Source organism: Geotrypetes seraphini, chromosome 2, assembly GCF_902459505.1.
Source record: "Geotrypetes seraphini chromosome 2, aGeoSer1.1, whole genome shotgun sequence".
NCBI classification, from domain to species: domain Eukaryota; kingdom Metazoa; phylum Chordata; class Amphibia; order Gymnophiona; family Dermophiidae; genus Geotrypetes; species Geotrypetes seraphini.
The window spans coordinates 339,095,091-339,122,129 of NC_047085.1; the positions used below are offsets into that span (position 1 = coordinate 339,095,091).

General features: G+C 42.8%; 1 protein-coding gene across 1 annotated transcript in view; it reads left to right on the forward strand.

The window, feature by feature from the left end:
• HECW1 (HECT, C2 and WW domain containing E3 ubiquitin protein ligase 1) overlaps positions 1–27,039 on the forward strand; it is a 318,284-nt gene that overhangs the window by 88,225 nt on the left and 203,020 nt on the right. The window contains exons 5-6 of the mRNA XM_033932848.1: positions 10,165–10,334; positions 23,458–23,600. Of these exons, the coding sequence (XP_033788739.1) occupies positions 10,165–10,334; positions 23,458–23,600 (313 nt within the window). The remainder of the gene's footprint in view (positions 1–10,164; positions 10,335–23,457; positions 23,601–27,039) is intronic.

A 27,039-nucleotide genomic window follows, 5' to 3' on the forward strand; every position in this document is an offset into this window, starting at 1 on the left:
GACTGGATGTTCCTATTCAGAACACAGTTTCAGATGATAGCACGATGACTTATCAATGCAACAGTGCAATGAAGCGCCAATGGGAGTTAGGGTTCCATACAATGACATTGAACACACATCCAAATATAACTGTTGTGAACAATGCACTCACAGCCATTTCCAGACATCTATGGTTTCTGTCTGAGCGCCTAGCAGTACTTTTTTTTAAATGATGGAATCGCACCAGAAACAAAGCTACGAATGGTACAAAATTTACAGCATCCACGTTACATAATAACATGTTGCCAGACATTTCCCGACATCTCATACGTACAGATGACACAGAACCTGTGGCCTTTAAAATTCTTGTAACACAGTCTTTTTTTGTTCGAAGGAGGATCAACAAAAGCAAAAATATTCCTGAAGAAACATCCCACAGAGTAGACTGACGATCCAGTTTCCAGTGAACTTTGGAATCAGGCAACCAAACTGAGTGTTGTTAATTAGACAATGACACGGGGAAAAAAAATCTGTCCCTGTCTCCACCCCATCCCCACGAGCTCCGCCCCATCCCTGCAAGCTTGGTCACCATCCCCGCCCCATCCCCATGAGCTCGGTACCTATCCCCATAAACCATCTGATCCCATTCGCACAAGCCTCATATAGTTTTATACTGAACTTATTTTATTAAAGTATAAAAAGAAACAATATTCTGTACTATTGTCATTTTATAAATCAATGTTCTGGCTGATGAACTAGAGAAAGAGATCTTCAGCTGGCATACACACAGCACCATCCCCAACCCCTCACAGGACAAACAAAGCCTCCATGCACACAGCACCCCTTCACTACCATACCCTCTAGCAGAACAAACAAATTCTCATACAAGACTGACATGTGAAGATTTGCAACATAGCCATGCTAACCATTAGGAGGAAAAGCAAGAGAAAGCGCCCTCGCTATAAACACAGACCCATGCCTTCCCCACTTCCTTGTATTTGCTTTTACCTCTCAGCCCCAGCTCCTTCATTTTCCCATTCCCCGGAGAGCCTCGCACCGTCCACCGGCGTTGTTTCAAGTATATAGCCTAGCCCATTTGGACGCTGCCTATTGGCAGGCTCAGCAGGACCCTCAGCCGATTGGTCAGAGCCGCTTTTCCCAAAGCTCACTGACGTTCCGCTTCTGGGGGTAGGAGAAACCAAGCACAGAGCGGGTGGAGGGGCAGCGTGGTTTATTTCAGCCAATTTGTACAGCCGGTTCAGGGTGGATGGGGGAGGGGAAAAACAGAAAGAGGCTCACTGCAGTGTGGAGAGGAGACGTATTAAGCAGCCGTGCGCAACTTGTTGATAGGCTTGGGCAGCGCCTCGGAGGCAAGAAAAATGAAACGTACCAGCAAAGGTGAGGGGAAGGGTGGGAGGGAGATGCCCGGATATCGGCGATTGGGAGGGAGGGGGCTGATGGACCACGCAATCCTTCACTTGACTGCGGAGACAAGGTCATTCACCGCTCCATGGGGCAGTGAATGGCCTTGTCCCTGTACCCGCGGTGACCATTTTTTTTTTTTTCTTCCTGTTTCGGCGGGTTACCCGCAGGTAACAGCCATCGTATCATTCTCTATTGTTAATGATGCAGCAGAACGAGAGATAAGCCTCACTGAAAAATACAATATTAGTTTGACAAAAGATGAAGAACAGAAGCAATTTGTTCTTCGGCTAGTGGCCAGCCAGCAAAAGAAGTTTCCTTCTGCATCAAAGGTGGCTCTTATGTCAAAGACTGTTGATTATTTGTCAAGTGCACATGAATTTATTAATAATCTTCTTATTCCCTATAGTTCTAAGACTTTAAGATCATCTTCTAAAAATCTTTTATCTATCCCGTCTTTGAAGTGTATCAACACAATGAAGTCTACCATTTTCTTTGTCAGCACTCCATCTCTTTGGAATAATATTCCAGCCCACTTATGGGAAGAAGCAGCTCTTCACCATTTGAAGATGAAATTAAAAGCATTTCTTTTTCTTGATGCTTTCAAGACCTAAATGTCCTTTTCAGGGCTACATAGTTTTATTCTACTTGTTAACACCCCTCCTTTTGTCTTTTCCCTATATGTTCTTTCTTTTTACTTGATAATTCTACCCTGTTTCCCTTTATGTTTCTGTTTGCTTTTAAATTGGGCGGTATATGAAATTTTAAATAAACTTGAAATTTGAATTACAATATACTGTTAGGCTTAGCAGAAGTTTTATAAAACAGCGAGGTGTGATGACCCCTCCTGCCATTGATCTTCAGGAGTGGGGGAATAGGGAGGTTTCTGGCAGGAGTGGGGAGGTGGCAAAAGGAGGAATTGGGCACTCCTCTTGTCGTGGACATTCCGGACAATATTTCAGGGCATCCCTCCTGCTGTGGACAGTGGGGGGGGGGAGGGGTTCAGGGGTGGCGACGGGAGGGAGTGGGCATCCCTCCTGCCAGCCAAATTCGCGAAGGAATGGGCTCCTGGCCTCGGCCCCTAAACTGATCGCTGGAGGGAGATTCCCTTGCAATGATCAGCTCAGCGGCAATGCGGTTCTCTAACCAGCGCCTGTGACACGGACGCTGATTAGAAAATTGGGATGGTTAAAAAAGGGTTAGGCATCTGTCCATCAGGACAGATGCTCTTATGCGATTCTCAAAAGCCGCTTAAGCGGCATCCTATACAGAATCCGGCCCTAAGTGACTTAAAATAAAAACATACCTAATATTTAAAAACAAAGACAAAAATTTGACTAAAAAAGAAAGTCTGCACAAGAAACCCACATTACTAAACTCAGGCATCAAATGTGTCTTCAGTGTTTTCTTAAACTCTTGAAAAGCAGAACAAAGATGAATGTATCCAGGAAGCCTGTTCCATATTAAAGAATCTTTTTAAAGGAAAAGCACACGCTGTCATCTCTGCATAGTGAATGTTACTTAAATCTAGTAAAAAAGACATGACACCTGTCATTCTCAGATCTTAATTGGCGCAATGTGCTATACAATTGTATTACCTGTTTCAGATACTGTGGAGCATCTATATGTTTTCTGATGATGATAATCTTATTAACTTTAAATGAATTTCTTAAAGTTAAATGTTGGTCTCACCACTGTAAATTTACCTCAATGTATTTAGCTCGTCACTCAGAATATATCAAACATATCATCAATTCAACATTACCTACCCAGTATCAATATATGAAAAGGAGTTTAAAATGTGTATAGTTGTGGTTTACTTATTACAATATTTGTTGTTGTTTTTTTTAGTTCAATATTTTTATTGAGTTTTATGAAAAAATACAAGAAGCAGTCCAAATACAAGTCCAAATTCAAAACATCGAAACAAAAACGCTTAATATAACACATATTCAGCTACAGTCTATAATAGAAGGATCAAAACATTCTAAAATCCAGAGTATTTGAACTGCTTATGAAAGAATAGGAGAGAGAAAATAGAGAGAAAAGATAAGAAGAAGAAATAAATGAAGAAGGAGAGGAGAATATAGCTAAAGAAGAAGAGAAGAAGAAGAAGACAGGAGTGTCTATGAGACAGAACGAACATAGGAGTCCAAGAATCTCCAAGGTGAGTTACATCGCACCAAGTTCATGGAAAGTCGAGCTATATTTTTCTTTTCATATGCATATGATTCAAATTTATGATACATGCTCAAAGAGTTCCACCAAAAAGTATAGTCTAGTAACGAAGAGGTCTTCCAATTTTTCAAGATGTGCATAAGGGCAGTCACAAACATAGTATCAATGAGTTTAGGAGGACAGTTCGACTGAGCAAAGCAGGGGTGTTGAGATCGAAGAATTATAATGTCCAAAGAAATTTCTTCTGAGCAGTTAGTAATATGTTTTATGGTGTCCCAAATGCAAGACCAGAAGGAACGAACTGGAGTACAATGGAAAAGCAAATGATCAAGAGTTCCGGGATCTTTCATACAGTTCCAACATATAGAGTCTTGTTTTAGGTTAGCTTTCCACATCCGAAAAGGAGTCCATACTGCATTCCACATAATGAAGAACATTGACTGTGAGACTCTGGAGGATAGGAGGGGACGATTTGTCGAGGACCAAAAAAGATCCCAGTCAACCTCAGAGAGCGGGGTTGTCAGCATGGAGTCCCAATGTTTCATGGAGTGAGAGGAAAAGGTGAAGGAGTGGTCTCTTAAAATACTATAAAATAAAGATATTGCTTTGCCTTTTGATATAGCCAATGTGGACCAGTGGCGTATAGTGTGAATGGATGTTAGAAAGTCAAATTGTAGAGACGCAGATGATATTGCTCCAGTAAGGGAAAGCCATTGTGAATAGGTAGAAGGAGGCAACGAGTAGGCAGAGCAGAGTGTATCAAAGGGAACAAGAGAAGTTAGAGTAGTTATTTGGTGAGGAAACCACAACCCAGCCCGCTGCCATCGTTTCCATGAAAAAGACTTCCCATTGTTTTGGAGTTTGGGATTGTTCCAGATGGACATGAATGGGCTATCTTTAATTGAAATCTCTGCTATTGCTTCCAATAGGTGGAGGGCATGCTGCGTTGCACTCAACAAGGAATACTTCCTCAATTGTCTAGGGACTGGAATTGTTGTCAAACAGGAGACATGTAGAGGTGCACATAAAAAACGTTCCATCTCAAACCAGGCTGGTGGATCCTGGGGACATGGATCAGTGATCCAATAAGCTCCATATTTGGCCAATGATGCAATATAGTAAAGATAAAAATCTGGTAAGTTTAAACTACCATTAATCTTAGAGGCTTTCAGCTTGGCGAGAGCAATACGAGGCTTTTTCTTATTCCAAACAAATTCAGATATCTTCGTATTCAGCCAATGGAAAAATGTCTTTCTGCATAGAGAGGGAAGCATTGAGAGGGTGTAATTTATTTGAGGGGCAAGAGTCATTTTGATAGAGGCAATCCTGCCCCACCAAGACAGATAGAGTGGGGACCAGCGAGATGTTGTGCTCAGGATTAAGTTTTTAATTTTAGATATATTTAGATTTTGAGCATGAACTGGATCTTTATGTATTAAAACACCCAGGTACTTCACAGCTCCACGCGACCATGGAAAAGGGAAATGAGTGAGATCTGAGGGAGAGATATGATCATTAAGAGGAAAGATCTCCGATTTCTCCAAATTGACTGAGTATCCAGAGAGCAGGGAGTACTGAGAAACGATGTCAACGAGGGCAGGGAGGGAACCAGCAGGATCCCGAATAAAGAGGAGGACATCATCAGCATATGCTGCTAATTTGATGTGGCGAGTAGAGGTGGAAATACCTTTAATTGTGGGGCATTGTCGAATGGCAGAAAGAAGAGGTTCCAGAGCTAAATTAAATAATAACGGCGAAAGTGGGCAGCCTTGGCGAGTACCTCTGTGGAGTGAGAACTTATTAGAAAGAGAGTTATTAATTAAAATGCGAGCTGTGGGCTGTCGATATAAGGCTTCAACCCACTCCGTGAAGAATGGACCAAAGTTATACCACTTCAAAATTCGGAAAAGAAATGGCCACTCCACACGGTCGAAGGCCTTTTCGGCGTCAATAGCCAGGCCAATTACAGGATCTGAAAGTGTTTTGGCGTGAGCATTAATATGATGGAAGAGGCGCAAGTTATCACCTATAAACCTTTGCTTAATAAACCCTACTTGATCTTTATGGATTAGAGAGGGGATCGCTTTATTGAGTCTCAGTGAAAGAAGTTTTGCCATAATCTTATAATCTAAATTAAGAAGAGAAATGGGGTGAAAGTTTTTAACCAAGGTAGGGTCTCGGTCAGGCTTGGGAATGACTACAATGGTGGCCTCCGTAAAATTGAATTGTTTATCCGGAGTGGAGTGGAGAAATTCATAATAAGTATGAAGCTGAGGAGCCAAGATAGTGCGAAATTGTTTGAAAAACTCATTGGTAAAACCGTCGGGACCCGGGGCCTTACCGTTGGGCAGAGATGAAATTGCAGTTTCTATCTCAGGTATAGTTATAGGAGAATCTAGTTCCAATTTTTTAGAGTCCGATAAGGTCGGGTGGACCAGGGAGGCAAGGAAAGAGTCTATCCCTGAATCAGAAGCAGAGTATTCGGATTTGTATAAGGTAGCATAAAAATTTTCAAATTGAGAGGAGATCAGGAACCTGGTCTTGACCATCTGCCCTGATGGGTCCTGAACAGCCGTAATATGTAAACGTTTAGATTTAGTTTTAAGATATCTAGCCAAAGGGCGACCCTTGAGGTTGTCACCCATGTAGTGACCCGAGGTTGAAATAAAAATGTCTCGCCTGGCCGTACAAGAAACCAGAGTATTGTATTCGTATTTAAGATTTTGGATACGTTGATGTATGGACGGGTCATGTAAATGGTCAGATATGTGCTGTAATTCTAACTTTTTGATAGAGGTTTCTAAGTCCTTCTCTTTTTGCATAGATTGTTTCTTTTTCCAAGAGGCAAGTTTGATCAGTTCACCTCTAAGTGAGGCTTTGTAAGCCTCCCAAACAATGGAAGGGCAAATCTCAGGATCTTTAGAATTAAGTTCGAAGAATTCAGTAGTAAAGGATTTAATTTTGTCAGCTATATCAGTGTCTAAGAGTAGAGCATTGTTTAGTCTCCAAGAGGAAGACTCTTTGCGAGGGACAGAGAGAAGTAAGTGCAGAGAAATGGCCGCATGATCTGTAAGAGAGATCGGATGAATAATGGTGTTTGTCAGGTCTTGAATAAGAGAGGAGGATAGCAGAAAGAAGTCTATTCTTGTATAGGTATTATGCGGTGGTGAAAAATGAGAGTACTCCCTACCTTTTGGATTGAACAGTCGCCAAGGGTCCACCAAAGAGAAGGCGTCTTTGAGGGCATGTAAGGCTGTGAAGGACCTGGATTTTGAAGGTTTACAGGATGATGATCTATCAATATAAATATCTTGAACTTGATTGAAATCGCCTCCTAGTATCAGAGAACGTGATCCATATTCTACCAATGCCAGCTGAAGGTCTTGAAAAAATTCTGAGTGATCTAAAACTGGAGCATATATGTTAAGGAGCACAAAATCCACTGAGTGCAACGCAGCATGCACCAAACACCATCTGCCCTCTGTATCTGTCTTAGAGGAATGAATGATAGGAGAAAGTTTATCATTAAACAATATTGATACCCCATTTTTCTTACGTTGAGTCGCAGGAGAATATAGATGAGTGGAATATCCCTTGAGTTGGAATTTTAGAGCGGCAGCAGGTGGGAGGTGGGTCTCCTGCAGAAAAACCACATCTGGGTGTTTATTGGAAATATAATTAGCTATCTTTTTCCTCTTAATGAGGTGATTCAAACCATTCACATTAAAAGAAAAAACATGCAAGTCAGCCATAATCCTTAGTGTGTAGTACTGTAATATAGCAAATGTTACCCATGTTCAGGAAAAGCAGGTAGCAAGGAGAATGCGTAAAAAAGACACTCCTGTCAGAAAGCAGAGAAAAGAGAGAAAAAAGAGAAAAAGCTAGAAATGTCAGCACACAACGTAGTCATAAGGGACCACATTGTTGTGCATATAGTAAAACAGTTTAAGGGTGCTCCTGTGAGCACAGAGATATAACACAGATGAAACAACTAGCAAACCCCACACCCATACAATAGCAATAACATGAAGCTGGTGTGCTTATCAGAAAAACAATTGAATGTAGTTTACATCAACAGGGGAGAAAAAACAGATGTAACCATCAGCAGCCCTACACATCAGCGCATTTTTAAAGAGTCAAGAAAGGCTGCTAACTCATCTGGATCTGTATATGAAGTAGTACGGTTGTTGTAGGTTACTTTCATCCTGGCCGGGTACATAAGACCGTATTTGGCTCCTATGTCTTTGAGCTCCTGACGATGAGACAGAAATGCCTTTCTCTTCAATGCTGTAGACTTAGCCAGATCTGGAACAATGAAGAATTTCCTGCCCTGGTGAAGCAGCTGGGGTTTAACTTTTGCAGCTGTAAGAATCTGCAGCGTGTGTTGAAATCTAAGCAGCTTAGCCACTATGGGACGAGGTGTAGTAGCATGTGCAGAGAGATGAGAGGGCACGCGGTGAGCTCGTTCTATTTCTAATGGAGGAGAGAAAGCTAGTCCCAGCGTTGTAGGCAGAAAATCAGACAGGAAGGAGATCATATCAGAGCCCTCTGCTGATTCAGGTAATCCAATGATTCTCAAATTAGACCTTCTGCTACGATTAGAAAGATCCTCGATGTCCCGTTGCAGGGTGATGATCATTTTGTTATGTTTTTGTACCAGCGCTTGTGTGGACTGCAGATCAGCCGTTTTCTCTTCTAGGGCGTCGAGGCGGTGGTGCGCATCGACGAATTGGGAGTTCAGCGCCTCTATTTCCCCTCTGAGAAGTTTTGTTTCCTCGATCTGCTCCTGCACTATTGACCGAACTGAGCGCATTTCTTTTAAGAGCAAGGCGAATGAGGCCTCGTCTCCCTTTGGCACCATTTTCTCTGGTGTGCTCGGATCAGGCTTGGGCCTCTTACCGCTGAGTGGCGCAGGTGCGACAGACTCCGTTTTCGGCGGTTTTAGAGGCGACATATTATGCGCGGAATACAAGATGGTTTCAGCGGTAGCGGCGATTTTTGTTTTTTATGTTTGAAAAAGCACTTTATTGTGAAATTCGGGTATGGTGTGGAGGAGCAGTTACAGCATGCGTGCGATCTCCGTGGCAGCCAGGCTCCGCCCCCCTTATTACAATATTTGTATGGTAGCCAAGGTCAACAAATAATAATAAAAAAAGATAAACACCTTTTAATTGAATTACAGTAACCTTGACTAGCATTTGGATGTTAATATTCCCTTCCTTGGATTCAACCTGATGTGCAGAATACTTGGATTCATTTCCCATACAAGTCTTCCTTTCCCTGAGCTGGCCAGTGATAGGGACCTTGGATATTCACCATACAGGATTCAGGGAAAGGGAGTCCCATTCACGGTGAAACAGTGACACCTAATGGCCAGAGTCAAAGCCCAGTGTTGTAGAGGTTTGAAAGAAGCCTTGATGCATGTGCCAGGAATGTCACTGCCAGGTGGCTAGGTGAGTTGGGGAGAGGATATCAATAGGGGAAAAATTGTCCACTAGGGCCCTGATTCACTAAAGTCAGCGATCATCGCTATACTTGTTTTCACAGGATCGCTGCTAACTGACCCGATTCACAAAATGGCCCACTGCGTGTTTTCCCCCTCAATCACCCATTTTCCAATCCGGCCATGCAAATTAGTAATGCCCTGTGCAAAATAGCCAAGCGATTGATTCATTTACGTTGCTTGGCTATTTTCAATGGGTTTTGCGATCCCACAAACCTGACTGCTGTAGACCTGTCGGTAGGTCTGCGGGTTTTTTGATAGGTCTGGGAGAGACCCAACCCGACCCTAGAGGACCCTATGGCAGGAGGGAGTGGGCATCCCTCCTAATATATCACTTTGAGCATGGGGGATACGATGGCAGGAGAGAGTGGGATTCCCTCCTGCCATATTCACATGTGGGGGGGGGGCGTCTTGTTTAGCGTCTGGTGGCAGGAGGGAATGGGCATCCCTCCTGCCATATTTTTTGGTTCGGGGGAAGGGGGCACTTTGTCGGGGAGGGGGACTTTTTTCCATTATTTTTTATTGGGCAAATATTTTGCTTGTGTAATACATGCAAAATATCTGTGCCATTAAAAAAAAAAAATGAAACCCTCCCCAAATTGCAGAAACCCTGACAACAGTGACAGGAGGCTGCTTCTCCTGTCACTACTCCTGTCAATAATAAATTATGATATCGTTCAGTTGGGCAAATATTGGCCGCAGCTTTATTTCATATTATATCCAAACATTAATTTTCAAAACTTTTATAAACATAAGCACATTTAACCATTTAGGATTTACCTCCAAGAGCTGCTCGGTATCGACACTAGCTCTCTTATCCCAAACTTATATATATATATATATATATATATATATATATATATATAACTTAGTTATATTAATATATGGGTGGGTGGGAAGGGATTCTTTTATATTTATATATTTTAAGGAGTATAAGTAATATTGTCAAGTGATTTGTTAAAATTTTTCTGATTGACTATTATACACTTGTTGTAATATTTGAAAATGAATAAAGATTTACAAAAAAAAAAAAAAAAGAGTGTGTGAAACAGATAGTAACCTGCATATTTTATTCCTGCTAGACTTCCAGGCTCTGGGACTGAAGAAGGGAATGTTCTTCAATCCAGATCCATATCTGAAGATATCCATTCAGCCTGGAAAGCACAGTATATTTCCAGCCCTGCCTCACCACGGACAGGAGAAGAGGTCTAAGATCATATGTAACACTGTCAACCCTGTCTGGAAAAGAGAGGTACAGTAAGGTGCAATTGTAGGTATTTACACATTGTTAACAAACACTTTATCCTGACCCACAAAGCCTTTTTATCTAGTTTAGATTCATTTAGCATTTCAGGGGCATGATTGATACTAATTAACCCCTCCTTTACAAAGCCGCGTTAGCATTTGTAGTGCCGGCCTCCGCAGTAGCAGGTCCGACGTTCATAGAATTCCTATTAATGTCCGAGATGTTACCGTCACAGCTGGCGCTAAAAACACTAGCATGGCTTTATAAAGGAGGGGTTGAGGGTTGCTGCTTGTTACAGAGGTACAGGGAAGGGAAGCGGCATGTGTGTGCGGCAGTGGGAGGAGGGGGGGTGGGGAAGTAGCAGAGGGCAGAGAGGAGGATGGGTGCCAGCGCCCTCACCTAGATGGCGTTGCAGGGCAAAATGCCCCACACACCCCTTACACCACTGCTTACAGGAAACGCAATGAACTGTGTAATTGTAATGGATAGAAATTCAAAGGGTTAAAAGGGAAGAAAATGGCCGCTGGGTATACTACCATCTGCCTGGCCAAAATGAATAGATAGATGAAATGGTAGAAATTACAGATATAGGGGAAGCTAACAAATTTGGCAACACAATAATAATGGGTTATTTCTATTACTATACACCAGAGCAAAGCAGGACACACCTAGCCAATCAGGTTTTCAGCTATCCACAACAAATATGCATGGAATAAATTTGCATGTACTACCTCCATTCTAATCATGCATATTTACTGTAGGTATCCTAAAAACCTGACTGGTTAGATGGGTCCAAAAGACTGTGGGCTCCTTTTACTAAGGCTTTAACGCACGGAATAGCGCATACTACATTGAGCTGGCATCAGTTCTAGAAGCATAGCGCGTGGTAATTTCCTGCGTGTGCTAAAAGGCGCCCCATGTTGAGAGCAAGAAAAAAAATACGCAGAAAATCATAAATACAATTGTTTCTTCATTGAATTGGGGAATGGAAGACTCATCTAAAGAAATAAAGAAAATAAAGACTTCATTCTGCTACATAGCTTTTTTGTCATCCAGTCATGAGCAAAGAGCAAAAGCTATCAACAGTCAAAAAAATCCCTCTATTTTTAACAATACTTTTACAGAACCACCTCCCTTTTAAAGTATATACTTTTATAATCCAGTTTAAGATGAAGTAGAAATTGCATACACAAGGGAACAATCGTAATGTCACAGATGTATAGAGTACACTTAGGGCTCCTTTTACGAAGGTGCGCTAAGCGTTTTAGCGCACGCACCAGGTTAGCGCACGCTATAGCGCTAGCTGAAAATCTACCGTCTGCTCAAAAGGAGACGGTAGCAACTTGCGCACGGGACAATTTAACGTGCGCTATTCCACGCTTCAATGCCCTAACACGCTTTCGTAAAAGGAGCCCTTAGCTGAACTTCACAGGGACTGTCACTCTTCAATTCTCAAACAGTCATAAATCCTACAAAAGACTGTGAAACCTTCCCTGTGGGGAATCCCAGTTTTGCTATTTGCCACATCAGGGGTTAGGTCACTGTTCGCTGCTCCAAGGCCACCACACCTTTAAAATGGTGGTGGGTCCACTGAGAAGCCAAGATTTAAGCCTTACACGTCATCACACTCCTCTCATAGCCTGTATTCCACAATAGCCTGTAGTCAACCAATCAAAAAGGAAGCAAGCAATGAGGCTTACTTTAAAAGACTTTCATTAAAAAAAAAAAATTCCGTCCATTCAATTTTAGCATTTAAATAATAGAGCACTAGAGTATCAAAAAATATATCCATTTTTGTTCACATTGTCTAAGACATCGTCTTGTATCTCCCCAGCATTCAGACACTCACAATTTCTCAAGCACTACCCAGTGAAAAGATCCAAATTGGTATTGTTTCTGGATATAATGGGCCACTAGCAGTAGCTCCAGCGGTGGTTAATTTATTTATGTCCACATTAGTATATAACTTTTCAAAAGAGAGACTATAATAAAATGAGGAAAATGTTGAGAAAAAAAACTCAAAGAAGCAACTGGAAAGGATAAGAAGGGATTACTATAAGTAGTAATCATTTTTACAGAGCTATTAGATATGTAGCACTTTTCGTATACATTATATGCAGGTACTTTATCCCTAGCTGGGCTTACAATCCAGGTTTAGTGTTTTTTTGCACCTGGAGCAATGAAGAGTTAGGTGATTTGTGCAGAGTCATAAGACGCAGCACTGGGAATTGAACCCAGATCCCCAGGATTATAATCTACTGCACTAACTATTAGGCTACTTCTCCAAACAAGAATAGTGCTTAAAACAAGATCCATTCCAAACATTAAAAAAAGGCAGAAGGAAAGCCAAACAACTGGTATAGTTAAAATTTGACAAATTGAAAAGTAACAAATCATCTGGACCTGATGGTATACTTCCCAGAGTATAGACAGAATTGAAAAAATGAACTTGCGGAACTATTGCTAGTAAATTATTTTTAAAATCCAGGATGACACCAGAAGACCAACTTAACAACAATTTTTAAAAAGGGTTCCAGAGGTGATATGAGAAATTATAGACTGGTGAGTCTTACATTGGTATCTGGCAAAATGGTAGAGACTATTATAAAAAAACAAAATTATATTACATATACATAAGCATGGATTAATGAGACAAAACCAACATGGATTTAGTCAAGGAAAATCTTGCCTAACCAATAAGAACATAAGAACTGCCATCTCCGGATCAGACCCTAGGTCCATCAAGTCCAGTGAACCGCTCACGCGGAGGCCCGGCCAGGTGTAACCTGGCGAAAACTTAGTCACCCGTATCTTTCTATGCGTCTTTCGAGGAGATGTGCATCTAACTTGCCCTTAATTCCTAGAATGGTGGGTTCCGCAGCAATCTCCACTGGGAGAGCGTTCCAGGTGTCCACCACCCGCTGTGTGAAGCAGAACTTCCTGGCATTTGTACTGGGCTTGTCCCCCCTCAGCTTCAGTCCATGACCTCTTGTCCTAGTCACATTTGACATCGTAAATAACTTCTTATCCTGCTCTATTTTGTCGATTCCTTTTATTATTTTAAAAGTCTCAATCAGATCCCCTCGCAGTCTCCTCTTCTCAAGGGAGAACAGTCCCAGTTTTCTAAGTCGTTTTCTTTGTAGTTCAAGTTCTCCATACCTTTTACCAACTTCGTTGATCGTCTCTGCACCCTCTCCAGCAGTTTTATATCCTTCTTTAGGTGGGGAGACCAGTGTTGGACACAGTATTCCAAGTGTGGTCTGACCATTGCTCTATAAAGCGGCATTATGACCCTCTCCGATCTACTCATGATTCCCTTCTTTATCAAGCCCAAAATTCTATTTGCTATCTTTGCCGTCACCGCACATTGTGCTGACGGTTTCAGGGTCCTATCTATCAGTACCCCCAGGTACTACAACATTTCTTCGAAGGGATGAATAAACATGTGGATAAAGGTGAACTGGTCAGTATTATGTATCTGGATTTTCAAAAGGCATTTGACTAAGTTCCAAGTTTATTTCTTACTTGATATACAGCCAATCAACACAGCCATTTGAGTGGTTTACAAGGGTTCACAATGTAATCAGGTACTCTAAGGGCTTCTTTTATTAAGCTGCGATAGCGTTTTTAGTGCACGCAGAATTTTAGCGTGCACTAAACCCACGCTACACGGCTAGAACTAACACCCGCTCAATGCTGGCATTAGCGTCTAGCCTGCACGTCAATTTAGCGCGCGCTAAGCGCACGCTAAAACCGCTAGCGCAGCTTTGTAAAAGGAGCCCTAAGTATATTCTCTATCTGTCCCGGCAGGCTCACATTCTAACTATGGTACCAATTTTTTTTTTTTTTTAGAAGAGAGGGAAGATATGGAGTGCAGTGTCTCTGGGAGCTGATTCCAATGATTCTCTTCAGTGGTATCACAAACTAGAACTTTACTTTTCTCTGAGACCAGTATTCTGTAGCTGCTAGAACTTTTTCATTATCTCCCTTTTAAAGAAGATTCGCTTGCTCACTCACAGATCTTGGTGAAGCAAAACCTAACAGTTCTCACTGATGCGCATGACAAGGCAAAGACAAGTCATTTTCTTTAACAGGGATTGTCTCAATGCCTCTTTGAACTTTAATGTGAGATGATAAATATCTTTGTCCACTCGACTTTTTTTTTTATTTTTGATGCTTTCTTTTTGCACTATAATCCACTTCATTAGGCTGTGTGACCTAGTGACAAAATTTCTCATATTTGTGAAATGAATATATGAACGTTCATATGAAGAGAGTGCAAAAAGGGACATGTTTCACCCCTTCAGCATAATGCCTCAGGAGCTAGGCTCCATTTTAGTCCTGGACCAATGATGTAACTGCTGGTTTCAGCTCCCATTTCTACCCGATGCACTCAGTTATAACAGCAAATTAAATCAGCTTATGATATGCTCAGCCACACAATAACTACATTGCTGCTTCACGTCTTAACAGTAAAGCCTGACCCTAAAATACACGAGCGACACATTTGCAATGATTTTCCTCTCCATGTCAACAATTCCAGCAGAAAGTATCTCATGAAAGACTTCTGAAGAAATTGCAGAAAGTCATGGGATAAGAAGTAATGTTCTATTATGGATTAAGAACAGGTTAAAAGATAGAAAACAGCAAATAGGGTTAAATGATCAATATTATCAGTGGAATAGGGGGCATTTAATGAATCTACTAAGTAGTAGATTTAAAACAAACTGGAGAAAATATTTCTTCATTTGACGTAATTAAACTCTGGAATTCATTCCCAGAGAATATGGTGAAAGCAGGGTTTAAAGAAAGTTTGGATAATTTCCTCAAACAAACATCCATAAGCCGTCATGATGGCGTGGGGAAATCCACTGCTTATTCCTAGGATAAGCAGCAGAAAATCTTTTCTACTCTTTGGGATCTTGCCAAGTACTTGTGCCCTGTTGAAAACAGGATATTGGGCTTGATGAACCTTCAGTCTGTCCAAGTATGAGCTAAAAGAAGTTATAGCCAAAAGTACATTTTTCAAAACCAGAAAATGGATTCAAATTGATATATATATATATATATATATATATATATATATATATATATACTTGCAAGTTAGATGTAAAACAAATGGTAAGGCAAACAAAAAGAATTTGGGGGGAAAAAAAAAGCTTGTTGTAGAGACAAAACTCAAAATAAGAGCTGGTGAGGGAGTAAAACCATTAGATTATAAAAGAAGAAATGGGACACCCAGGAAGAACAAGGCCATAGCCAAGAGATTAAATGAAATCTTTGCTTTAGTCTTTACTGAAGATGTAAGAGAGATACTCATGTCAGAAATGTTATTTAATGTTCATGGTTTGGAGGAACTGAAACAAATCTCAGCGAGCACCGAAGGAGGTAATTGTTTTCTTTTAAGCTCATGCCTCTTCAGTAGTAGTTCAAAGCAAATTACAGTCAGGTACAATAGGTATTTTCCTGTTCCTGGAGAGCTTACAATCTAAATTGTAGAAATACTATCAATAAATTATACTGTAAATCTTCATCAAATCATCCCCGTAATTGAAGCTTGAAGGGTGAGCAGCATGGGTAAAGCTAAGCCATTTAATACAAAAGCAGATTTTAGAAAGAGCATACACATAAGAACTGAGACATCCAGGTCAGGTTGTGTCAATTTTTGCAAAGGATCTGCCAATAAAGAGCCTTTTCTGAAGTACATGCAGCAATGAATGTGTATATGCCATTTTGCCATTGTCAATACCTAAAAATCAATGCAGCAACTTACACATATACGAGGTATGAATTGGCATGTTGGGACTTGAGAACAATAAAGCTCAAAAAACTACAAGAAAACAAAATATCACCAGAAAAAACCAAATAAAGGTCAATAATCAAAGTGGTTTAAGGGGGCAGGAAAGGCTCCTGCCCTCTTAAATTACTCTCAGTGGGCCAGCCACCAATATTCAGTGGCATTTAACAGGGCAGTATGGTTTATGGTTTAATTTTATTTAATATACCGTTCTTCTTTAGGGAATAACAGGGCGGATCGCAATAGCAATATAATCGTAAAAATAGAAAGGAACTACAAATCAAAAGTAAAGAGACAGAAAAGAGAGAGGGAGTTAAAAAAGCAGCACATAAAATAAACTAGTTTTCAGGCTGCAGCTCTAGTAAACCCTCACAACCCCAGAACCATCAATCTAGACAGAAAAAGCTTTTTTCGAAAAGAGAGGTTTTCAGGAGAGTTCTGAACTTGAGCTAGGTAGACTCAAGGTGCGCTGAACTGGGGAGGGAATCCCAAAGGGACTGAGCAGACTGGAGGGATATGAAGACATTGATCGTTCAAAGACTGTAAGGCTCTGGAGGGACATTAAGAAGGGATGTTATTATGAGCTGTTTGTAGAATTGTAAACAGCTAAGGCACTTCATATTTAGTGGTATATTAAATATTAAAATTAAATCAAATAGGCTGGACTATTGCAATGAATCGATTTGAAGGTTAGGATCAGGATTTTGAATTGAATACGAAAAGCAATAGAATGATGTTGATAACTAGAAGGGTGAGGCAATCAAAGCGTGAAGCATGGCAGAGAAGACAAATAGCCGTGTGCTGGATAGTTTGCAATCTATGAAATTGAGTTCGAGGGAGTCCTGCAAAAACACCGTTGCAATAATCTAATTTCGAAAGAATGAGAGAGAAAATAATAGTCTTTTGTGAATTTTGGTTGAGAAGAGAACAAATTTAAAGAAAATGTCCTAGGGTGTGAAAATAGGATTTGACTACTGCTGAGATATGGTGTTCAAAAGAAAGCTGTTGATCAAAAATAACTCCCAGATAGCTGAATTGAGTGACCAGAGAAAGCGATGAGTTCAAAAGAATAGGCGATATGTTAGGAGCAGGATTCTTGCCAGTGATCCAACAACCAAGAGAATAAGCACTATTGAATATTGACTCTTGGGGGGGAAATTCTGTGTAGGACATCAGTTTCAGCAGCCACCTAAGGGGAGAATCGCAGACTGGCATCCTATTCAGAATCACGTCTGCCCTAATGGACAGCCGCCTAACCCCCCTGATTCTCTAACCAGCGCTCATGTCACAGATGCTGGTTAGAGAATCACACCTGATCCCTTGCCATCAGCTGATCACAAGGAATCTCCCTGTCATGATCAGCTGAATGGCTGCAGCAGGAGAAACCTCCCCACCCCCCGGCAAAGTTGGCCCTGTTCCTTTAAAGATGAAAGTTCGGTTGGAGGGAATCATACACCATCTGGCCGGCAGGCCTGCCACTGCAAAATGGCAGGCCTTCCCAGTGTATTCTGGGATGCACCAGGGAGGGGCCTACGGTTCCAATTGGCCCAGATGCCTAAGGCCCCTTCCATAGGAGAGGCCTTAGACACCTGGACCAACAGGAGTCATAGGCCACTCCTACTGCATCCCAGGATGCACTGGAAAGGAGGCCTAAGACTATAGGAGGGGCCTTAGGCACTGGGGCCAATTGGAGCCTTAGGCCCCCTCCCTGGTGCATCCCAGAATGCACTGGGAAAGGTGCAATTGTAAATATTTATACACTGTTAACAAACACTTTATCCTGACCCACAAAGCCTTTTTATCTAGTTTATATTCATTTAGCATTTCAAGGGGCATGATTGATACTAATTAACCCCCTCCTTTACAAAGCCGCACTAGCATTTTTAGCACCGGCTACTGCGGTAACAGCTCCGACGTTCATCGAATTCCTATGAATGTCTGAGCTGTTACCACCACGGCCAGCGCTAAAAACGCTAGCATGGCTTTGTAAAGGAGAGGTTGAGGGTTGCTGCTTGTGCCAGGACTCCCTCAAGCTCAACTTCATAGATTGCAAACTATCCAGGACACAGCATTTTGCTGGCCTACATTTCAGGTATCTATTGTGGCCCTAGAGAGACGCCTAGGGTCACTTAAGCTCGTCCAAGGCCACTTCCAGGCGAAGCCATGCCCACGTCTAGCCCTGGGTGAGCTTAAGTGTCCAGACATGTCTCTCTGCACCCACGACAAACGCCTCAGTATAGGTGGCCTGCCTAAGGGGTTTTATTTTTTTAAACATGCGTACTGATTGGCTGGTTAGACAGTGATAGAACGCCTACCACTGCCTATAATCAGTACACCTTTTATAGAATCTGCCTCTAACTACATAAAGTAAACCCAGATAGTAGAGGGTGCTCTGGGGGTGGAGTTGAGGAGAACCCAGCAATTATGCAGATATTGGTGATTATTCAGTGCCAGTGTTTGCATAGCTAAACAGGCAGATAGAACAGTGGAAAAAGCTGTCCTAACTTTGCCTGCTTATCTATTCAGATGCCAGTACTGAACATTGGCATCACCTGCATATCTTCCAGGTAGTGGCTGGTATATGTTCCTCCTTTCCTCCCTCCCTGAGAGAGAGCACATCCACCTCTGTCCCCCAAGAAAATTAGGCTCTTCCAGATACACCCCCCCCCCCAAAAAAAAAAAAGTACCCTCCAGTTTTTCCCTCCTCAACAATAATGGACCCTCTGTTCCAGCCCACCCCCTAAGAAAAATTCCATCTCTGGCTGTCCTCTCCTTAGAGAAGAGCCTCTCATGTAGCACCCTCACCCCTTATAGGCCTCCCTGGGCCTACCATACTATTCCATGGTAGTCTAATAGGGTCTTCTTTGCAGGAGTGATCCCTAGTTGCTCCTACCCATGGAAGCTCCAGCCTGAAATGGCTACCAAGACCTCTAGTGGTAGTCTTGCGGAACTGTATATGTATTGTTTTTTAAGCTGTTAGCATGTGTTAAATTTCTGCATTAACTAATACAGCTTAGTAAATACCGGTAAGTCCCATTCTGAGTAGGAAAGAACAGCATCAAAGTTCAAATGCTCTTATACTCCCCTCTCCCTACCTACCAAATGATGTGATATTATCATCCTGTTATTCTATAAAATTCCCTGGTGTAATTATTGATACATTATTGAAATTTAACGTACAAATTTCTCAGGTAGACAGGAAATGTCTTTATACTGTAAAACAGATCCAATCTTTCTCCACCTTCCTTGAAGCATTACATATTTTTCTCTCTCTGGTCATTTCTAAAATAGACTGTAATTCTCTTTATTAAGGTCTTCTGATATTGCAGCTTTGTAGTTTGGAATTCATACAGAACTTTGCTATTAAATTACTGTATAATAACTAAGTACGATCACATTACACCTATCTACGTCAGTAAGCACAGGTGACCAATATCCTTTCATCTTTCTTCTAAGATTCTTCTCACTATACACCACGTTTATTATTCCGGCATGCCGACCGAGTTCTCTTATAATTGTCTAATCCCTTATGTTCCTGTCAGATCTCTTCATGCTTCACATTACAGTTCTGTTAACAATCCCTTCACACAGAAAAGTTTGGTTCGATACAACTCGTACTAGCAATTTTGCTATTACTGCTCCTACTCTGTGGAATTCTTTACCATTATACATTAGATTGGAATCCTCTCTAATTAAATTCAAAGCCCACTTAGAAACATATTTTTTCAAGAGAGCCTTTGGATTAATATAACACTGAGGGACCCTGTTACTAAGCTGCAGTAGTAAATGACCATAGCATATCCTTATGTGGGCTTTTCCCATGCAGCAAGGCATTTTAGTTGCAGCCATAAAATGGCCAATTTTCCATTTTTTTGGTATTGATGACCATGCCCTAATGTTGCCATTAATATGAAGCCATTAAGGAGTCACTTACAGGCAAATTTTATGAGGTACCTAAATTGTATAGGCACCTACATTAAAGGCTCCTTTTACGAAGGTGCGCTAGGGCCTTAAAGCGCGCAATAGCGCACGTTAAATTCCCAAGCGTGCTAACCGCTACCGCCTCCTTTTCAGCAGATTTTTGGCTACCACGCGCTATAGCATGTGGTAATTTTGTGCTTGCGTTAAAACCCTAGTGCACCTTCGTAAAAGGAGCCCTAATTACTAAATTGACGTCAGAGAAGGGGCGGGACCGGGCAGAGGAAGCAGCAGGGCTGTTAGCAGCAAGCACTTGCAGCTCTGCAACACGTGAAGCAGATCTGCAGATTTTCAGCAATTTTCTTCCGCGTTCCCTCGCTATATATGTACTATTTATGAGTTTATATACTACGGGCAAGCCAGTCAGAAGATCTGCGGCATTCATGGCCACCAAATTAACAAGAAAAGAGTGTGGAAAATCTGGGCCGGCTGAATCCAAGATGGCGGACCACGTGGGCTCGCCTACCCCAATGACCCCCAGCTCGGTATGGGTGGCTGAAGTGGCTGCAGAGATACAGGCTGCCTTGGAGGCTACTCTTGGAGGTAAACTGCAATGCATATTATATAAACTTGACAGCCTAGACCAGCGTTTTGCTTCCTTAAGGGTGGAGGGCCAGCGGTCCTTCAGGGTGGGGCATCAGGCTTTCAGGGCTGAGGGATGAATCGGACATCGGGGGGACAGGACTTCAAGGGCAGGGCGGCGAGAGGAGAGTTGGGGCGGCGACAGGAGAGTCGGGGTGGCAAGCAGCATGCGCGGTATATGCGTGTGCGTGCTATATATTAATTTCTTTACATAAATTTTGATTTCCCGCACGCTATACCCGTGTGCGCGTTTTACACGGGTGCGCGGTATATTCGTGAAAATACAGTAATCAACCCTCCAAAAAGCCTAAGTACCTGCTCCCGGTTTAACATGAAAGCACATAGGGCCTGATTCTATAAACAGTCTCTAACTCCTAGGCACCCTTCGGCGCACTTGTCAATCAACCACTAGACACTATTTATAGAATCGGCACTTACGTATTTTTGGCACTTAAGTATTTTTGGGTGCCATTCTTGGCCTAAATGAGTGCGCCTAAAATAAAACTCTGCCCCTAATCATGCCTATTTGCCGGTAGGTGCCTCACCTACCGAGTGAGGCACCTACTGGCAAACTAATTTCTTTAAATAGATTTTTTTTTAAATGTTGCTTTTAATTATCAGCGCCAATTAAACCAATTAAAAATTAAGTTAGGCACCTAGATTGGTTAGGCACGCCAATCTAGGCACCTCATTGCAGGCATCTTTTATAGAGTCAAGACATTAGTGCCTCCTGTATAGGAGGTGGTAAGTGGTCTCGTGTTAATTCTGCGACAGAGGCGCAATAAAGGGGGTGCGAAGGGAGCAGTCCACCCTGGGCGTGGTCTTCCTCGAGGCGCCAGCACTCCTCCTCCTTCCCATGTCCCTTCCTTACGCCCATGCGCACCCATGCCCCTTCTCCGTACCTTTCTAACATCGGTGCATGTAGCGATGAACTTGCTGCCCATGTTGGCTTCTGCAATTTCTCTGATGTCACTTCCGGGAGGAGCGGGAGAGGGGCGTCACTGCCCCAGGTGCTGGTCACCCTCACTATGCCACTGCTCTGTGATAGCCAGTTAGTGCATGGTAAGTGTAACATGCTAGTTGACTAATAAGAACATGAGAACATAAGAATAGTCTTACTAGGTCAGACCAATGGCCCATCAAGCCCAATAGCCCGTTCTCACGGTGGCCAATCCAGGTCACTAGTACTTGGCCAAAACCCAAGTAGTAGCAATATTCTATGCTACCGGCTCTTACCACAACCTCTGGCAATGCGTTCCAGAGCTTAATTATTCTCTGAGTGAAAAAAAATTTCCTCATATTGGTTTTAAAAGTATTTCTGTGGGAGTTCATCGAGTGTCCCCCTAGTCTTTGTAATTTTTGATGGAGCGAAAAATCGATCCACTTGTACCCGTTCTACTCCACTCAGGATTTTGCAGACTTCAATCATATCTCCCCTCAGCTGTCTCTTTTCCAAGCTGAAGAGCCCTAACTGTTTTAGTCTTTCCTCATACGAGAGCAGTTCCATCCCCTTTACCGTCTCGGTCGCTCTTCTTTGAACCATTTCTAGCGCCACTATATCTTTCTTGAGATAAGGAGAGCAGAAATGAACGCAATACTACACCCACTTTGCCAAGTTCCCTTAGAGAAACCAATCTTATGTTTTAATGCACAGAAACAGGCAAACTACCACAAACCCTTAATACAATTGTGCAGTAGCCTGTTTCTATGTGTTAACTGCATGTAAGGGCTTAACACCTGTGGTGTAAAGGCTGTTACACCCTGTGGTAAAAGGGCACCTTGTACGATTACTAACACCCTAGTCAAAACGAGTGGCATAAGTAACATGCTCCATAGCTTTTATCAACTCAGATCTAGACTGTATGCTTCCTATCACACTTGTATGTGACTAGGACTTCAACTCTCAAATGAATGTGCTGAACACAGACTGGGATGCAGAGCAATAGGGAGATGTGCTGGCTTCTGAGGAAAATTTTTTTTTACCAGTTTGTAATAAATGAGATTCAGTAAGAAATGAAGACAGATAAAGAAGGTTTCCCCAAATTTGGCCTGTACCCCATCCCCTCCTCAACTAAGAAATAGGAGTACCATCTCATGTCACCCATGCTAAGGAGTTGGCTCATCACCAAGGAAACATTTAAATACAGAAACATAGAAACATGACGGCAGATAAAGGCCAAATAGCCCATCTAGTTTGTCCATCCGCAGTAACCATTATCTCTTTCTCTTTCTGAGAGATCCTATGTGCCTATCCCAGGCCCTCTTGAATTCAGACACAGTCTCTGTTTCCACCCCGTCTTCCGGGAGACTGTTCCACGCATCTACCACCCTTTCCATAAAAAAGTATTTCTTCAGATTACTCCGGAGCCTATCACCTCTTAACTTCATCCTATGCCCTCTCATTGCAGAGTTTCCTTTCAAATGAAAGAGACTCGACTCATGCACATTTATATTATATAGGTATTTAAATGACTCTATCATATCTCCCCTCTCCTGCCTTTCCTCCAAAGTATACAGATTGAGATCATTAGTCTGTCCCCATAAGCCTTATCACGAAGACCACACACCATTTTAGTAGCCTTCCTTTGGATCGACCCCATCCTTTTTATATCTTTTTGAATGTGCGGCCTCCAGAATTGTACACAATATTCTAAATATTTCCATAAAGTTGCTCCGTAAACTATGTAGCTGCAGGAGGCAGTGCAGTGGTATGGTAACACTGGATTTATTAGTGTCTCATTCAGTTTTATTATGTTTTTTGTCTTATTACAGCTGTTTAGCTTTGTTTCCCTTCCTACGGACGTGCTGGAAATAGAAGTGAAGGACAAGTTTGCAAAGAGTCGGCCTATCATCAAACGCTTCCTGGGAAAGCTGTCCATGCCAGTTCAGCGACTTCTGGAGAGGCACGCCATAGGGTAAACCTGCCATATATACGCCTCTTCTCACTCTCCTCCCTTTCTGAACACACACTGAAATTATGAGGCAGAGGGGGGTCTATTCATAAGTCTTTCGCAGCAAAAAGCAAGAGCTGTTTGACACGCAGAACACTGTACTTGCATTCAAAACCTCGAAAATAAAAGTACCTGATATTCAGCCACATGTAGGCACAGATCTTGCCTTGATTTATGCTGCTCACCAGCGCCATACCCTGAGTTTTAGCTGCATTAGCTGGATAAAAATTCTCTACAGACCACCCAGCACAATTGAAGCAATTGCACCTCCATTTAGGCACTTTGAGGCCATGTGGCAAGAACCCATTCCATAATGGCATCTCAGCGCTCAGATTCTGTCATGGCTTGCTAGTGTAACGTGGTATCAGTGAACCTAACTTTAGGGTACCTGCAGTTACACCAGCCATAACTATAGGCACCTAAATGAAGAGATGCAGTTAAAAAAGAGTATTCTGTAAATTACGTGTGTAAGTAGAAGCGCTGTGCAGTGGCGTACCTAGCATATGTGACACCCGGGGCCCATAAACAAGCCAGACTAGTACAGATCAATCCTACACAGTCAATCCTAACAGAAAACCATGTCTTTTCGAACACACAGAACACAGAAAACACCTTTGCCTAGTATGTAATCACAAACTAACTCCTGCCCCTTTTACAAAACTGTAGTGTGGTTTTTAGCCACGGTGGCAACAGCTCATATGCCAACGCTAAAAAACACTCTACAGTTTTGTAAATGGGGAGATAGAATAAAAATATGTAGACAAAGGTTAAACTGAAGCACCAAGAAGCTGGACTCTGCATACAATGCAACATCACAGAAACAGCGATGCATCTTACCTAAAGCAAAAAATAAATAAATAAATAGAATTTTTTCTACCTTGTCTTCTCTTGTTTCTGCTTTCCTCATCTTTTTGTCACTCTCTTCCTTTCATCCACTGTCTGCCCTCTCTCTGCCCCTTCTATATGGCATCTTCTCTCTTTCTATTCCTGTTCTAGAAACTTTATGCATCCCCCTTCCATTTATCCCTTCACCCCATTAGTCTGGCATCCATCTTCCTCCCTTCCCTCCTCCAATGGTCTGGCATCTCCCCTCTCCTCTTCTTCCCTTCCCTCTCCCACACCTACATGGTCTGGCATTTCACTCTCTCCTCTCCCTTCCCCCCACTTCCATCAGCATCTGCCCCCTTTCTATCCCTCCAACCCAATTCCATGCAGTATCCTTCCCCTTATGTCTCTTTCCCTGCAATTCCATCAGCATCTGCCCCTTTCTATCCCTCCACCATACTTCCATACCACCCTGACCCCATTTCTCACCCTTCACCATGATTCCATACCACCCTGACTCCCTTTCTCACCCTCCACACCCTTCCATGCCACCTTGACCTCCTTTCACCATCCTACCATGCTCCTTTCTTTCTCCATCCCAAAGGTCCCGCGATGACTGCTTCTGCTCCGGATGGAAGAGGTAAGTGACATCGGAGGGGGCTGGGCCGGCAGATGCAGTTAGTAGCGGCAAGATACCACGATAATTGCGGCTGCCGGTCCAACCCCCACTCCCCACCCCGATGTCACTTACCTCTTCTGGAACAGAGGCGGTAGACGGCGCAGTCATCACGGGACCTTCGTTCACTTCAGCGCGGCTGCTGACTCTGCTCTAAGTACGGCAGTTGCGCTGAGGTGCCATTTGCATCAGTGCGGGAGGTTCCGGATCAAGCCGGCTGTGCACCCCCTTGGAGCGTGCACCCAGGGCGGACTGCCCCCCCCCCCTTGGTATGCCACTGGCGCTGTGTGTGTCCTTCCCACCCTCACACTAGGGAAGTTTGGTGTGCCATTATGGAACATGCATAGATGCCTTGCTGGCTCTTTCACAAGTAGGTGTAAACTTCCACTCATTAAGTGCTACAATTTTATATGTTTATTAAAATTTATTTACTGCCTCTTCATAAAGACATTTGCCCAACGTGGTTTGCAATAAATCAAATAGTAATCAGGTACACAAGTATTTTCCCTATCTGTCCCAGCAGGTTCACAAACTAACTGGGGTAGGGGGCAAAGGGTGGCAGTCTGCCCCAGGTGCATGCTCTAAGGGAGGTGCACAGCAGACACACCATGTTCAGGACCTCCTGCCCTTCTCTGCTGTTGCTGCTTTCCCGAACCAGCAGCAGTGGCAGTAAATTTTAAATTCAGCCATCGTGGGACCATACTGCACCTCTCTGCGGCTGCTGTTCCACGCCATCTGACGTCACTTCCTTGTTCCATAGCAGAGCCAGCAACTGCGGGGAGGTGCAGGAAGGTCCCGCAATGGCTGCATTTAAATTTACAGCCACTGCTGCTGGTTCCAGAAGCACACAGCAGCAGTAGGGAGGTGAGAGGGGCAGATAGAAATTTGGGTGCAGGGAGAGGGAGAGAGAGAGAGACAGAAGGGGGAAGGATATTGGATGGAATTGGGTTGGAGGGAGATAGGGGGCAGATGGAATTTGTGTACAGGGAGAGGGAGAGAGAGACAGAAGGGGGAAGGATACCAGATGGAATTGGGTTGGAGGGAGAGAGAGAGGGGGCAGATGCTGATAGAAGTGGGGTGAAAGGAGAGAGAAGGAGTAGAAGCTGATGGCAGTGGCGTGGATGGAGAGAGAGAAAGGGACAGACATTGGATGTTAGTGGAGAAGGAAGAGGGGAAAGCAGATGCTGGCTGAAATTGAGGACGGGAGAGAGAGAGGGGGAAAAAACAAAAGGAATTGACCCCAAAATATCCACAAAGAAGAAAATCCAGAGAAAACCAAAAAAACTATGTGGAGTGACGATTTTCCCAAATGGATTTTATTTGAAAGTATCAAAGTTCCAAAGGTACACTAAAATCATCCACATAAAATAATTCAATCCACATAAAAGTAAATCATCTACATAAGAGCCTTAAAGGACCTAGTCCGCTAGGGATACAGGACCCTACACGGTCCGCGTTTCGACAAAAAGTCTTCTTCAGGGGTCCCTGGGGGTCCTATAAAGGTGAGTACGTGGGAAACAATTGTGTGGTGAACCGGAAGAGAGGCTCTTATGTGGATGATTTACTTTTATGTGGATGGAATTATTTATGTGGATGATTTTAGTGTACCTTTGGAACTTTGATACTTTCAAATAAAGTCCATTTGGGAACATCGTCACTCCACAGAGAGAGAGGGGGAGCAGGTGCTGGATGGAAGTGGGGAGGCAAGCGAGGGGAGCAGATGCTGGAAGGAAGTGGAAAGGAGAGGGGGAAGACACCACTGAATGGAAGTGGAGAGAGGGGGCAGACGCTGGATGGGAGAGGACAGAGAGGAGAAGATGTTGGATTGAAGGGATAGAGAAAGAGGGCACATGATGGAAGGAGGGATTAAATAAAAAAGGCCACATGCTGGATGGGGGGTAG